The sequence below is a fragment of the Brassica oleracea genome, chromosome C3 (assembly GCF_000695525.1).
Source record: "Brassica oleracea var. oleracea cultivar TO1000 chromosome C3, BOL, whole genome shotgun sequence".
Taxonomy (NCBI): Eukaryota; Viridiplantae; Streptophyta; class Magnoliopsida; order Brassicales; family Brassicaceae; genus Brassica; species Brassica oleracea.
Genome location: NC_027750.1, coordinates 2,674,158 through 2,690,128, shown reverse-complemented (window position 1 = coordinate 2,690,128; position 15,971 = coordinate 2,674,158). Strand labels below are relative to the sequence as shown.

Sequence of the window (15,971 nt, the reverse complement as noted above, 5' to 3'; positions counted from 1 at the left end):
TGAATTTGTAAAGATTTCTAAAAAAAAAATCCATATTTAAAAAGTTTATGAAGATATTCAAGTATAATGATTTTAAGAATCTATAGAAAATATGTAAGATTTTTGAAGTTTTGTTTTATGAGTAAAGTTGTTTAGAATTTGATTCCCAATAATATTATATTTGATAGATTCTTAAAATCATTAAAATCCAAACTTTTTGAATAACGGATTTTATAAGTCACTAAACAATCGGTTAACCAATAACACTATATTTTGATAAGAATGTTTGAATCTACATACCAATAAAAATATAATTTGAGAATTTTAACAATCACTACAAGTCATATCCCACTAATCTTATACTTTTTCAAATTTACCAATTTAATCCAATTATTTTGTTTTAATAGTAATCTGTCTGTTGCTATTTATTATAACATAACACAAAAGATAAACAAAAAATATTAGACTTTATAAAGAAACACTAAATACATATATCTCTTAAGTGACTAATCAAAGCATTTCAAAACGAAAAAGAGCTTATTTTATTTTAAATTCTTCCAAATAGAACATAAAATTCTTAGAAATTAACATTTTCATGCTTTTCGTTATTAGTATCTAATTAGATAAAAATAATAATAGTATAAACTTCGAAATTAATTAGGTGACATCGATACTTATAATTTATTGAAGTACAAAGTAATAACAAACTAAAGTTAAGGATTAGTTTATTAATAAAACAGTTTCTTTTCAAAAAAAAAAATGGAAACTGAACAAGTACTGCTCAATTTTCCAACATTTGAAGAAATGAAAAAAAAATGAATTATCAATAGAACATAAATAAAAAAAGTGGAAAATAAAGCATCATTAGAAATCAAAGTGTTTATAAATCCTTATGAATCTTTATGAATCAAACTAACACATCACAAAACAAGTGGCCAATGTATAGAGATGATTGGACAGACATGGGAAAACATGTTCTAGTCGCCAACGTTTTTGGTGTGTCGAAGTTAATCGTTTTTGTGAACAAGGATACAAAAAATATTGATACCGTTTTAGACATTGTTTCGTTATGACGAAAAAGGTATGCATTAAATTTAAGACTTTATCATGTTTCATTTATACTCTTTCAGTTGAGTATGCATTCATTACACAGATTATTTTATAATAATTTGCATTATCAGTTGTTTATATTCATTGATTTTGTTTAGTGTTGTAGAAATACCTATTTGTCGCACATAGATATTTATTGTCGTAGTAGAATTCTTTAGGTGATATATGCCGTCTGCAGGTTCCTGAGCACATTAGCATCGAAGAGTAAGATGATTTTTCTCAACTTGGGAGCTTCGTGTTAAGAAGTGAAGGTAAAAGATATATTAGTCTAGAAATGGTAAAAACATCACTCATACTAGATATATTAGTCTAGAAATGGTAAAAACATCACTCATACTAATTGGTTGACAGTTTTATTTTGGTGACATAAAGGGATTACACTTGTTCTTAGGAGGATTATCTCTGCGGACAGATTTTATTTACTACCACAAGATGAGATGTGATCGCTGGCTTTGACAATTTGCACTAAAAGCATCATGCAACTATCAGGTGGAGCCTGTCAAGATTTGTTTCCACCATCCTCTTTGTTTTTCCCAAACTAATTACAACTAAATTAACCACTTCACCATGTTTTTAGTCATTTTCCTGAGTCTTTGTTATTTTCGATCAAATTCAATGGTTCATGAATTTTAGCGATTAAATGTTGTCAGCAAAATACCACAAATGTTCTAGGGCTACTCACATGTCTTTTTCATTTGAAAATGATTTACCCACAAGAACAAATGTTACAAGAGAAAATAACTTATGATTTAGACATGAATCCATTTCCTATATAAAACGTTTTGGCAAAACATTTGTTTCCTAGCTAAGCCAATCGAACTCAGTGCATTGTCATTTTTGTAACCCAATTTCAGTTTATCATATTGTATTGTAACTTTAGATCACATATGCTATATGAAGCAGTTAGAAGATACAAAATATGCATACTATAAGCAAGAATGTGTAATAGCTGAATGAGATATCACTAAGGTAATGTAGAATGTGAGATGAACCAACCACCAAGGTGTTTTTTAGCCTTTTGTGTTAATAGTGATTCAAATAACGACATACTTTGATGGTACTTCAGTTGACCGGTTAAGATAGTTTTGGTAGATATACATAACGTAAGAAATTTGAAAATATAAAATAGGAGGTATGGGCATATGTTATTGAAACTAATGCATTTTGACAATATAAGAAATAATGTATTAAAGGTGAAAGAATCATTCCAATGCCAATATCTTATAAATGAAATTGATGCAGACCCAGCTTTGAAAGCAAAGTATAAAAGAACAATGACAAAACAAAAAAGGATGTGGAGAGTGTGACACTTTTTGGTTCTAGAATTATTTCTCGTTAAATAGGTTGTTGAGTATACATTGAGAAAGGAATATCATAATCTAGCAGAAACATATTATCCCACATAATCAGTTTGATTTTTCAAGCACAATGTTTCTATGTAATAGTCAAAATAAACAAATTAATATTTGTATATGGGTTATCACCTATCATTTGTAAATTTGTAAAACTAATTGTAAATATTATGCTTACATCTTTACCCTATAAAAAAGAGTATGTAACTTAACATACATTGTCATTTTGAACTTTTTAATATTCTCTAATGTTTAACTTTCCAGCAAAACACATTTTATCAAGAAAGCATCTTTGTATCAAACCCACCTAGTGGTTTATATATGTTCGACCAACTAACTAAGCAATGAACATTTCACTCCAAAAACATTTTTGGATCATCAAAATGGGTCTCATTATCATCACCCTGATGGTCATGATCATACAAGTTGCATCAACATCGTCCGATCAAATAGATATCCTCACTCCTCTTTGCATCAGTGAATGCTCCACCTGTCCCACCATCTGCTCTCCTCCTCCCTCCAAACCGTCTCCCTCCACGTCACCACCTCCGTCTCCCTCATTGCCATCATCCTCTCCCCCACTGCCGCCACCTCCGTCTCCCTCATTGCCGTTATCCTCTCCTCCACCGACACCGCCACCGCCTCACAAACGCTCTCCACCATCACCTCCTCCACCCTTAATCACAGTCATCCAACCGCCACCACCAAGATTTTACTATTTTGAGTCCACACCTCCACCTCCACCGCTTTCTTCCGATGGAAAAGGTTCACCACCATCATCGCCATCGCCGCCTCCGTCCCCAAAGGGGCAGCAGCCTCCTTACCCATATCCTTATTTCTATTTCTATACGGCATCAAATGCCACTTCTCTCCTTTCTTCTTCTTTCTTAATTTCTCTTTTTATATTTTGTCTATCTATTTTGCTTAATAACGCTTAGTTAGTATAAAAGACTCTACTATATTGTAAGTTTGTAACATACTACTTAAATCCTATTGTTCATTCATTTTTTGGTGTAATATAAGATTGCCTTTCCATCAGATGCTATATCGATCATCAAAAGCAGACGCCAATAAAACAGAGTAGTATTTGAATTAGAAATGTGAAAAACGAACTACTCCAACGACCTAATCTAGCTGATTGTGTCCATGACCAAGTCGGACATGGGACATAGGCTATCGACTTTAAGTGTAGAACTATATCTTTCTCATTTATCTCTTACGAATGTACAGTGCCGATCTAACATTTTCAATTTTTCTATAATGCCTTATGTTCATTTCAAAATGTGACAAATCCTTTTTTACGTCGATTACATATTTGAAAAGACTTGTATAAAATTTTCATAAATATACGAGAGGGTACGAATGATGTGAAGAACAAAAAATGTCACCGATTAAATTTTACTTTATTCAAAATAATGGGCAATTCTCTCAAATAATATTTTTAAAATTTTTTTGTTACAAAAATGGATCATGAAAACTAAAATAACCAAAATAGCATTGTTTATTTTGAAAATTTTAATTTTTTTTATTTTTTAGAATTTGAAATACTATCTCCAAAACCCCACTCCTCTAAACTCTAAATTCTAAACTCTAAACCCTAAATTTCACCCTTTAATTCTAAATCTTAATATTTAGATTAATTAACCATAAGGATATAAGTATATATTTGTTTTTTTGATAAAAATTCTAAGTTTATTTTAGTCATTTTTATTTTCAAGATTAGACAAAATATTTTTTTGGCAGAGAATTACTCGAAAATTATTTTGTTAATGTTCGTTTAATCCTTCGGTTAACGCGGTGAAAAACAAAGAACAAGAGTAAATAAAATAAAAATTGAAAGAGCGATTGATTTCAGATCCAAACTGAGAAAAATCTTGAAATCTCCTCCTCCTGTGTTCATCCTGGGATCTGTACACATTCTTCTAGAACATTCTGAATGGCGACGGAGGTCGTGGAGATGTCTCCGCCGGAGGCGACGGCGAGCCTTCTCTCCCTCGCTTCCGCCTCTCAGCAACCGTACGTGTCCGAGCTCCTCTCCTTCACTCTCGATCGTCTCCACAAGGTCTCTCTCTTATATTCTCGTCTATTATCTTCTCCCTGTGCGAATGGATCTCTGATTATTAACGGTTACTGAATTTGAAGGAGCCGGAGCTGCTTCGAGTGGACGCGGAGCGGATTCAGAGGCAAATGCAAGAGGTTGCTGTTGGGAATTACCGAGCGTTTATCACCGCCGCTGATGCTTTGCTTGCGATCCGCCAGGAGGTATCCTCCATCGATAAGCATCTCGAGTCTCTGGTGAGTTAGACCTTCTCGTTCCATTTCGAATCGAGTTCTACTGATTCACGTGATTATTATCTCTGCCTTGTTTTGAATTTGTTGTGGTTAATGTTGGATGAGTACTTACTAAGGATCGTTTTTGGAATCTAAATTCGAGTGAGGAAAATCGATTGGTATCTAGTCAAGTTGCAGAACCATGTTGTATTAGGTCCTTTAGTGACTCAGCGTTGTGAGATTGATCTTGTTTGTGATGTAGTCTAGCAGAAAGCTAACTTTTCTTGAGGATAGGTGAATGAATCATTGGATTAGGAATATAGCATGAGCTTCCATCTGCATAGCATCCTTGGAGATGTTTTTTTTAATTTCTCAGAATCTTTATGTGGGAAATTTGTACTTCTGCAGATTGGTGAAGTCCCAAAACTGACGTCTGGTTGCACAGAGTTTATTGAGTCTGCTGAGAATATTCTGGTGAAGAGGAAGATGAACCAAGCTTTGCTGGCAAATCACAGCACTCTTCTTGACTTGCTTGAGATTCCTCAACTTATGGACACGTAAGATACTAGACCTCTAGCTAGTAAAATTTCTTCTCATGTCCTTTCATGAGAGAAGTGATTTTTATCCTGACATTAAGCAACTTCCAAGTGTTCTCAAATTGAAATGTGTTTTTATCAGATGCGTGAGAAATGGAAATTTTGATGAAGCTCTTGACCTGGAAGCATTTGTATCGAAACTTGCAACCATGCATCCCAAGTGAGTTTTTCTTTTGTTATCCAACTTTTTTTGGCTTCTTAAGGAAGCTTTAGATGTTAAGAATTCATCTTCTGTCATTGTCAAGATTGCCCGTTATCCAAGCACTTGCAGCTGAGGTTAGACAAACAACTCAGTCACTTCTCTCACAGCTTCTCCAGAAACTACGCTCCAATATACAGGTCTCATGTGAATATAGTTTGTTTCCGTTTCAGTGAACTATAGTTAGGTTTAGAAATCTAGGAGGCTCAATGTTTTGTTGTTGCTCTCTATTTCAGTTGCCAGAATGTCTCCGAATTATTGGCTACTTGCGCCGAATAGGAGTCTTTGGCGAGTATGAAATGCGGTTACAGGTGAATTGTGTTGACATAAGTTATAACCATCTGAATTCATCCTTCCATTACATTTGTATTCCTTTGTCTGTAGTATTCTGGAAGCTATGCCTACATTTCTGAATGACTCTTCTTGTTTGTGCAGTTCTTAAGATGCCGTGAGGCATGGCTCACTGGAATTCTTGAGGATCTTGACCAGAAAAATGCATATGAGTATTTAAAAGGCATGATAAACTGCCATAGGATGCACCTATTCGATGTGGTTAATCAATATCGAGCTATTTTTGCTGATGATACATCGGGGAGTGAAGAAAATTATGATGGTGGACTTCTGTTTAGCTGGGCCATGCATCAAATAACATCGCACCTGAAGACTCTGAAAGTCATGCTCCCAAAGATTACCGAAGGAGGATCTCTATCGAATATTCTGGATCAGTGCATGGTTGAGTTCTTTTGCATCTCATATTCTCCATTTCGAGTACTCTGTGCTACTTTGATTGACATATACCTTCTTCTCATGACAATACAGTACTGTGCTATGGGACTTGGTTGGGTTGGGCTAGACTTCCGTGGTCTGCTTCCTCCTCTTTTTGAAGAGTAAGTAACGATTCTTCTTATTATATAATATATATTCTTTGTTTCTGTCTTAATCTTTACTTGTTTCTTTATAAGCTCATCTGTATTTAACTTACATACTTCCTACAGGGCGGTTCTGAACTTGTTTTCCAAGAACATGAACACAGCAGTTGAGAATTTCCAGGTGAGTAAACAAAAAACTTCATTTTTTTTTTCTCTAGCTCAACTCAGACACAAAACACCTACTCCTATCAATCACATGTTTATCAACTTCATGATGTTTTACTTTCAGTTGGTTTTGGATTCGCATCGATGGGTTCCGTTACCATCTGTTGGCTTCCCATCAACTGGTTTCAATGACGATAGCAAAGATGACGTCACACCTCCATCATACTTGATGGAGCACCCGCCTCTTGCAGTTTTCACAAACGGTGACAGTTATACAGTATCAGTTTCTAATATTATGGATGATGTAACCGTGTTAAGTGTTAGGATCATAACAGATGTTGGACATATAAATGTAAATCTTTTTGCATGTTTTTTTCCCAGTCTGATTGCAATTGATAATCCCGTCTATGTCGGCAGGTGTATCTGCTGCTTTGAACGAACTACGTCCGTGTGCCCCACTAAGTCTGAAGAATCTTATTGCTCATGAATTGATCAAAGGGCTTCAAGCGGTCTCTGACTCCTTACTTAGATACAACACAACTCGGATGCTTCGACTCAACGAATCCAATCTTTTCCTCTCACTTTGCCGAGCTTTTGTCGAGGTACAGTTTCACATCATATCTCATCTCAATCTTGTATCAATAAGTAACAAGTCAGTAGCCACAGTTTACTTGTCTAACTTGAAGTAATCCAATCTCTGTCTAACTCAACATTGCCCTCTCTTTTTTTGGTTCGTTGTTGTTACAGGTGGTTTTTCCACATTGCGCCACATGCTTTGGCCGGTGTTATCCAGGTGGTGCCAGTATCGTTATGGATGCCAAGAGCGCGTACGAAGGTCTAAGTCGCATATTAGCCGCTTCTTCCTCTCCAGAACCATCCAACAAACTAGTAAAGACCATCAGCACCGACGCAACGAGTGCATCAGAGAACGGTGTCGCCTCCCAAGTCGAAGAAAAACAAGTCGAGAGTCCGAACAAAAAAGAAGAGGACAGTCACATTCCCTTGCAGATCCCTGAGACAACACCACACGAGTCTTGAAAGTTTTCTTAATTTTTTCTTATAACGGCATGAAAAAAATAAACAAGAGGGAAAATTAATCGAAGAACGACAATAAATTATTATCTATACTAGGTAGAAACCCGCTCTACCCCGCGAGATATTATAACACGAATTGATTTTGTTTATATAGTTCATGTTTAAAATGGAGCTAACTTCTACCAGAATTATCAATCTTTTCCGAATATGAAAATGGAAACAATACTGTTAGAATCATCAGGTTCAAAGCATATGACTTATCCCTGATTTATTAAACTTCTTTCCGGTCAAAATACAATCCGTTTTTAGCCCCTTCATCTACTGGCCTTAATATCATTTAGTATATAAGCTACATCTTCAAAAAACTCATATCATCAGTGTTTGTAAGGCACTTGGCAAAAGATTTATAGAGGCACTCCTTCTCCTATCTTCCTACCCTTGAAGTGAATCTTAGCTGAGATGTTTACGTTGAAACCATAAACATCTTTTCTCATCAAGCACACATAGTCATCACACAAATCCATTCCTAAACTAAGCATCAACCTGATTTCTGATATATTAGAATAAAGAGACATAATTATTTTGCAACTTTGCATCACTTGATGTTCATCAGTTTTGGATAAGTCTATAAACATCAGTTTTAACAAACTCATTTCACATATAAAACAATAAAGAGAAAGTGGAGCTCAAAATGCAATTAGGTCTGGAGAAGAGAACTCTTGATGTCTTCATCAGCATCTTAATCCTCTTCGAAATCGAAGTCACATGCGTCACTGCATTTTTTCTCTGCAGATTCCAAAGAAAAACAAAGTTTCCTTCTCATGGACAATATGGGTTCCAACCACTTGTTGGAACGGTCTAACATAAACCTTAGCTTCTTGATAATATTTGTTATTTGCTCAAGCTTACCAAGTCCCCACGGAAAAAATAATAAGATATATATTTTTTTTGGTAAACGTTTCTCTGAAATCATGCATAATGAAATCTTCCGTAAAGTGTCGCCATCATCATCCCGACCCTCCTTGAAATCTAACAAAGCTTTAAATTAAGAATTTTACATTGATATATGAAAATAGTAATACACAATCAAGAGACTGGGAAGAAACAGAGAGAAGACCTATAATGCTTTGTACCTCGATGAAAGCAGAGACATCTTCTTCTTTTGACGTTGAAGAAATTCAGAAAAAGATACGTTTTTGGCGATTTTACCGGCAGATTTAACCCAAGCTGAAGTTAAATGAGATTTCAAACCGAGCAATGTATGGATTGTCTCAGGCAAATTCTGAACTGGTTTAAATCTTCTCCTCTCCGTTAAACGAAATCTTGATGTTTAGTAGAAACAGAGAAGTTCTCAGGTTCATATTCTGATTTCGCTAAGCTTTTTCCGAGAAGTGAGGAAATATAAGGAAGTGGTAAAATTGGTGTCAGAGCTTATTAATGGCAGAATCTGGAGATGTGCTTTTACTTGAGGGCCAGAAACTTGAGGAAAGTGTTTTTTTTTTTTGAAAAAGGGCTTAACTTGAGGAAAGTGTTACTTCATGATTATTAACATCCCACATCGTGTGGGTGTTGGTTCCTTGGGCAATATATATTTGATGTGGCAATCCTCCACTCTTGAGCTAGCTTTTGGGTGTGAGTTAGGTCCATCACTAATATCGTATCAGAGTCCATGGTAAATATCGTATCATAGTCCATGGTGAAAGCTCAGCATATGATTTCTCACATAAACAGTTTCCTACCTATGTAATCTGTTGAGCTTGGGCTGTTTTCGATGTACCGTTTCTCACCCACATCTCGAGAGGGGCTATTAAAATCCCACATCGTGTGGGTGTTGGTTCCTTGGACAATATATATGTGATGTGGCAATCCTCCACTCTTGAGGTAGCTTTTGGGTGTAAGTTAGGTTCATCACTAATGATAACCTAGAGGAGAGATATTTGTAGCTGGATACACTTGCTGAGACAGTAATACACAACTTTAGTTGTTTTATATTTTTCCCTTTCTCAGATTGAACCCTAGTTATCTTTAGCTTTGCCTCGTAGTTCCCCATTAAATCCGACTTATGATCAGGTGCAGCTTCAAGTTCGAACCCTACAAATAAAGTATCGTAACTCAGTTCAATCTGTGATGGAATCGTCGATTTGGTGTCGGAGAAGAAGAATATTTCAGTTGGTACCCTCTTAGAAAAGATTTTCGATTCGGCGAAGAAGAAGAAGATATCGACGAGAATACTCTTCCGGAGATAAGGCTTATGTGTATTATGATGTGGACAAGCGAAATGTTCTCATTAGTCTTTCAAGTTTTTTCAGTTAATGACATGTCATTCTAATTTGAATCTAAAAAGCTGATGTGTAAGTCTCTGGAGAGAACTTTGGTTCACTATTGTGTTGATTGTATTTATATGCACTAGTTTTGAGACTTGGATCCAGATGTTTTTTTTGTTTGTTTTAGTGTGTACTCTGATGTAAAATCGAAGAATAACATTGGAATATCGAATTCATTGGACGCAAATAATCAGCTTGATGAGGCATATGATACATCTAACTGCATAACACAATTATTTCCCAACATTTTTTTCCTATCCAAAATGAAAATTAATCACCATGAAATAGTGTATATGGTTATAACATATTCATCTTAAAAATAAAGTTTTAACAGAAGTGAAAATACAACTTTGTTGTTGAAAATCGAAGAGCAATTTTACAAGATGGAGAACTGAAATAGCTACAGTCTAGATCAACTTTGAGATGTGATGACAAGAGCTTACAGTTTTATTGAAGAGTTACAATATATACATGATCTTTTATATACATATTTAACTATTTATACGAAACATAGTGGAAAACATTTGACTGCCCCTAATTATTATATAGATATCATTGCCATTATACAGGCTATAAACTATATCTCATATCTCCAACCACTTAGCTAATCAATCCAAATATTATGTATTCTTATGTTTCAAATGTTCTGTATTTATGAGAAATGAAGTACAACTTTGATGCCGTTAATTTTTGCAACTCAGTCCGGATCGTTTGTTCCGGCATACAAGTTCTCAAACTTTCTGTAGTCCTATCTCTCTTTGTGTAATATTTGAGTGTATGCCCTAGTTGATTGGCCGCACCTAGTTATAGGCCTTTGTATAAGACCAACTGCATCATCATGAAACAAAATAATTGACACATAAATGAAAAAGCTTAACAATTAAAACCAGAGTTGCAAACTATTATTTTTTGTTAATGAGAAATTTCGAGCTTCAAATTAGTCTTACCCAGTTGATGATAGTATAAGTACAAAACCTTAAAGATAATCAAACGAAATCGAGATCTTTTATCAGCTATGGTTTATCATGTTAGAGAGAGAAAGAGAGAGAAGAGGTGACAGAGAGAGAGTAAGCACACATAGCTTCAAGCATAAAACCCTAATTAAAAACGCATGCAAGAAAGCCACCATGTGTGCTCACTCTCTTCTGTCACCTCCTCTTACCTTTGATATACTATGCGCATGTGACTTGACTCATGAAAGTCATTAGCTTGTCCAAAACAAGCAATTCAACCGATAAATCTAGCTACTTTAATATGTTATATGTTTTATTAGGGAATTAAGGCAAGACTCTAGACCTTACATCTTTCTATCTTTGGATGTGGGAAGAAACTGAGACCTGCCGGGCCTTTTTATAGCAGAAGGAAGAGAGAGAACGGGATACATAACTCAAAATCTCTCTCATTAATTATTGATAAAGATTGTTCCATTTTATTACCACGTGAATTGTTATCTATCTATCAAGATGCCGACTTACTACTTGATTTTTCAAAGTCATCTTTTGCTTTTGCTAATCAAATAAAAATCCTGCCCCTTTAAAAAAGATTCACTATTTCACGCGTACATCTCATTAGCATATCGTATGTATACAGTTATTTATTTATTATTTATACATATTACAATACTGAAATTAATTGTCAATATATAATCATAATACCACAAATATGCACACACAAAAAGAAGACGTATTCTTGGTTCACCTCTAGGTTCACCAACCAATAGGATTGTGTCATTACATATTCGGTATCTTTTAAAAAAGAAAATAAAATATTGTCAAATTATATTATCTTTTTAAAATTAAAAAGTAAAAAAGAAAAGAAATAGTAGTAATTACAAAAAAAATATTTTTAACGTCGTCAGCAAAACATTAAACCCTAAATCATAATCCCTAAACCCTAAATCCTAAACCCTAAACTCTTGGGTAAACCCTAAACCCTAGGATAAATCTTAAATTCTAGGATAAATCTTAAACTCTAAATTAAAATCACTAAACACTAAAACACTCAAGGGTTTAGGGTTTATGATTTAGGGTTTAGAGTTTTAGGGTTTAGTGTTTTTATTTAGAGTTTAGGATTTATCCAAGGGTTTAGGATTTACCTAAGGGTTTAAAGTTTACCCAAGGGTTTAGGGTTTACCCAAGCGTTTAGGTTTACCCAAGAGTTTAGGGTTTAGGATTTAGTGTTTAGGGAATAGGATTTAGGGATTAGGATTTAGGGTTTAGTGTTTTGCCGACGACGTTAAAAAAAAAATTAATTTTTTTTCTATAACAGCTATTTTTTTTTTACTTTTTTTTTAAAACATTATATAATTTGATAATATTTTGTTTCTTTTTTTTAAAAGATATCAAATTTGAAATAAAGAAATCCTATTGGATGGTGAACCTAGAATAACTCGAAAAAGAATACACATATGCTCTTGGTGGCAAGTTACTTACGGAATATCCCAAAATGAATCACAATGTTTAATGTGAAGAAGATAAACTAATAATTCACATTTATAACTAATGGTCCCATAACTTTGGAATAAAATTTGGATGGTTTGTCAAACAAAAAACGTTGGATGACGTTCGGCTCTCATATTAAAATAGATTAATTTGAGAATTTTAGTGCAAAGCATATAATACTTTTCGTTTTTATGCAATCCAATGGAATAAACAACTGGACAGACCAATTACAAATCAACAGGGCCTCATCATGAAAAAAATCAACCACACCCAAATATTCAATACGGCACTAAAGCATCTTAAAGCATGCATGCTTTTCCAGAAACATTTTAAAAACTGCAGGCATATTTTCTATTCAAAATAAAATTTCCTCCATCCAATTCGTCTTTGATTCCATCAAAATTAATATTAATATAGTTACAAGAATCTTCCATCGAAACATAAATTTCATATATAACCAAATAGTTTGTATAATTTTTATAAGATTTCTATGTTAATAATTTGATAATAAAATACATAAGATAATACTATATAATATAAATAATATACGTCATTTTATTGCTAATTAGTTTTAAGTTCAAATTTTCTTAATTTTCTTCTGCTAAGATTATTTTATTATTGTCGTAGTTGTTTAATTATTTCTCTCTTTTTGTCTTGGCTATACTTTCTTATTTTACGTAAACAAAAATTGTTACCTCATTTTACCTTTTTCTGTATCTCAAAATCCACGGTGAGATGAGATTTTCTGAGAATGCGAACATGTAGTGATGTGACACCTGACCTGCTGCATTGCAGCATTGGTGCGCAATGTTTCTGCAAGTTAAGAGGGAGAATATCTACCACTAGAAAAATAAACAATAAACTAGTAATTCCGAATATGGAAGTGCGCATACGTGTGTCCTAATCCTTAACAACTTTCCTTTATGGGCAAAACACACAAAATGACTATAAATTTATAATTTTTTTTCTTTCTGGTTTTCTAATGCAATTTTAATAATTTTATTTAAATATCATTATACTTGTCACCTAGCGATTAGATAAACTTGTGTTTATAATGTTTTATCTATGATGCACGGGGACGTCAGATTGATAGACGTCGTCTCCGGTACGGGGACACTTTGGGGACGGCACTGGGACAGTTAGGAGTAGGAACTGTTAATTATGGAGTTTTTGGACCAGATTTGCTTTGTTATTATCCTTTCTTAAGCTTATTCACTTACTTTTCTTCCAAATAAAAGATAAAAATATAAGTTTATACTAGATTTTGAATTTATAACCTTCTTTCTAATATTTTTAGTTTATAATTTTTTATTAGATAAGATTTACAGTGATATTTTTTATGTTTCAGTATATAAATATACATATATAATATTTTTATTGATATATATATATTTGCCGTACCCTTAATTTTTTAGTTTTGCCGTTTCCCGTCCCCGCTTCTGTACCCGTATTTGTCCCCGTATCCGTCTCGGTGTAACATAGGGTCCGACTGGTAACCATCCAGGAAACAAGAATAACGAATAAAAAAGGAATGTACGGGAATAAAATATCAGGAATGAAAAGAAATGGTTGTTCCTTATCAAATTTGACAAGGAATAATTTTGTTCTTTAATTCTCTAAAAAAAAGAATGAAAGGGAATGAAAAGAAATTATTATTCCTTGTGAATGGTAATTTTTTTTAGGAACGTTAGGGAATGCATTATTACTCGTCGTTTCCTGGTCACCATTCATACCCATAGTGTTTTATGCACTTAAAAATTGATTCTAGTATTAATTACGTCTGTGTGGGTCACACTCATATATATCTCTCTATTGGCAAATCTATGTAATAATGTATATATTAAATGATAAGGGAATCGATTTTTGAGGGACATATTCCCTTCAACTTCTAGTTTGGATCCATTATTGATTCGGTGTTGCGTGAAGTCGAAGCCTCAACAAAAGGTTAAAAAGAACTACAAGTAAAAGAGAGTTGAAGTCAACTAATGCATTTAGACAGGCTAGACGAACAAAAAGTGAAAGTGAGTTAACATCGAATGCATTTAGACACTTCGTCTAATACGGAAAATCTATGGAGATGTTAATAGAGTGGGAAAGAAGATAGATAAGAGTTTTTTTCTTTTAAACACTTCATCTATTTAATCAAAATTGATTACCAGTTTACCACTGATCAGTGAATCACATATCTAAGTCTTCTTTCTTTGCTTTCTTCACTCTAAATCACATATTTAGTCAAAGAGTACGAGCGGTAGTTATCAATTTGTTGTGTACAGTAGTGTACTAGACAAACTACACTGTGTAACATTATTCAATATATACATCTGTATCGAATCATAAAAAACTAGTTCAGCCTTGGCGTTTTTTTGGGGATAAAGTGTTGCGTTAGTGTTGGTGTTAGAGATCAAGAAAGGCATGTTCGTGGGACAAATGACAATACTAATTAAAGTTTTGACATATGAGTGTGTGGTAATACAGATGTGTATTTAGTACTTTTTGATCGATTAAAAAAAGTAGAGATATATGAGTGACCACAGTTACCTTATTGTAATATTACTACTGTTAAGATTCCACCGATACTCTGGTTCTCTCACTTTCGGCGTGGGAATCACGTGAGAGACCCTGAGGAGACACGTGGTCAAAAGGAATTTTCAGACCAAACCCCACATCGTAAGTGGACAACAGAACCACGTTGGCATCTTCATCATTTACGTCTTCTTCTAGATTTAAAATTTCGATTCGCTTGAGATTTGATTCTCGGTATAGGGCTTATACGTTTCCCGGTTAAGTAGTCGACAAGAAATGTCAATGGAGTTTGTAGACTTGGGCTCAAATTACTGATATTTTGGTGTTTCATATTCTCCATGGTTTTTCCGCTGAGCACAAGCCCAAGTCCACATGCTCCATAACGTATAATATAAAATATACGTTCATGTGGGGAAATGATAGCCCGTGGAAAATTATGCCATTGATATATATGGCCTTTGTATTTTTGCTGGTAGTCACGTTCCCACGAATATGTGAATACCAACATCACACCAATTAATTTTGGATTCGTGAACATTACTGCACAAAAACTTGCCATTGATCGTTTCTTGACATACAAAAGTCAACGGTCAACTACCAGAAAACTTATTTCTTACCAATTTTCAATATCCGTATAATTTTGTTTCTGTTACGAAAGTCAAAAGCAGCGGCCACCGAAAATGTTGAAATAATTAAAGATGTGGGTCCCGTTATACTATTTGCACAATTTATATATATATGATTGATTTAGATCATTTGTAAGAACACACCTTAAAAAACACTTCTCTTCTATTCTCTCTCTGTATCAGTGTTATTTCTTTCTACGGGTATAAAATTTCGCCCTTATTTAAATTCCTGCGATACAAATAAATTCCAGTTCTTTTATAACACGTTATCAGCACGATCACTCTGCGATTCGGTAAAATTTATTTGTATCGTTTATACCCTGTTATAATGGTCGGTATACCGCCTCTACTATTATTTATATCATGTTATAATGGTCGAAATACCGCCTATATTATTTACTAGTAATTTAATTTATTTATTGGTCGGCCGAGCCGCCTTATAACATGTTTATTATTTATTGGTCGGCCGAGCCGCCTTATA

General features: G+C 34.1%; 2 protein-coding genes across 2 annotated transcripts; both read left to right on the top strand.

Moving 5' to 3' along the window:
* The first annotated feature begins 2,805 nt into the window (after positions 1–2,805).
* On the top strand, positions 2,806–3,439 carry LOC106333151 (leucine-rich repeat extensin-like protein 3). The gene has a single exon (XM_013771625.1). The coding sequence runs from the start codon at positions 2,825–2,827 to the stop codon at positions 3,377–3,379; it is 555 nt and encodes a 184-aa protein (XP_013627079.1). The 5' UTR covers positions 2,806–2,824; the 3' UTR covers positions 3,380–3,439.
* Positions 3,440–4,268: 829 nt separating this feature from the next.
* On the top strand, positions 4,269–7,725 carry LOC106328706 (conserved oligomeric Golgi complex subunit 8-like). Its single transcript, XM_013767196.1, has 12 exons — positions 4,269–4,503; positions 4,584–4,736; positions 5,121–5,269; positions 5,391–5,468; positions 5,554–5,647; positions 5,744–5,818; positions 5,943–6,239; positions 6,327–6,394; positions 6,503–6,557; positions 6,666–6,804; positions 6,959–7,143; positions 7,289–7,725. The coding sequence occupies exons 1-12, from the start codon at positions 4,378–4,380 to the stop codon at positions 7,577–7,579; spliced, it is 1,710 nt and encodes a 569-aa protein (XP_013622650.1). The 5' UTR covers positions 4,269–4,377; the 3' UTR covers positions 7,580–7,725.
* The last annotated feature ends 8,246 nt before the right edge of the window (positions 7,726–15,971 follow it).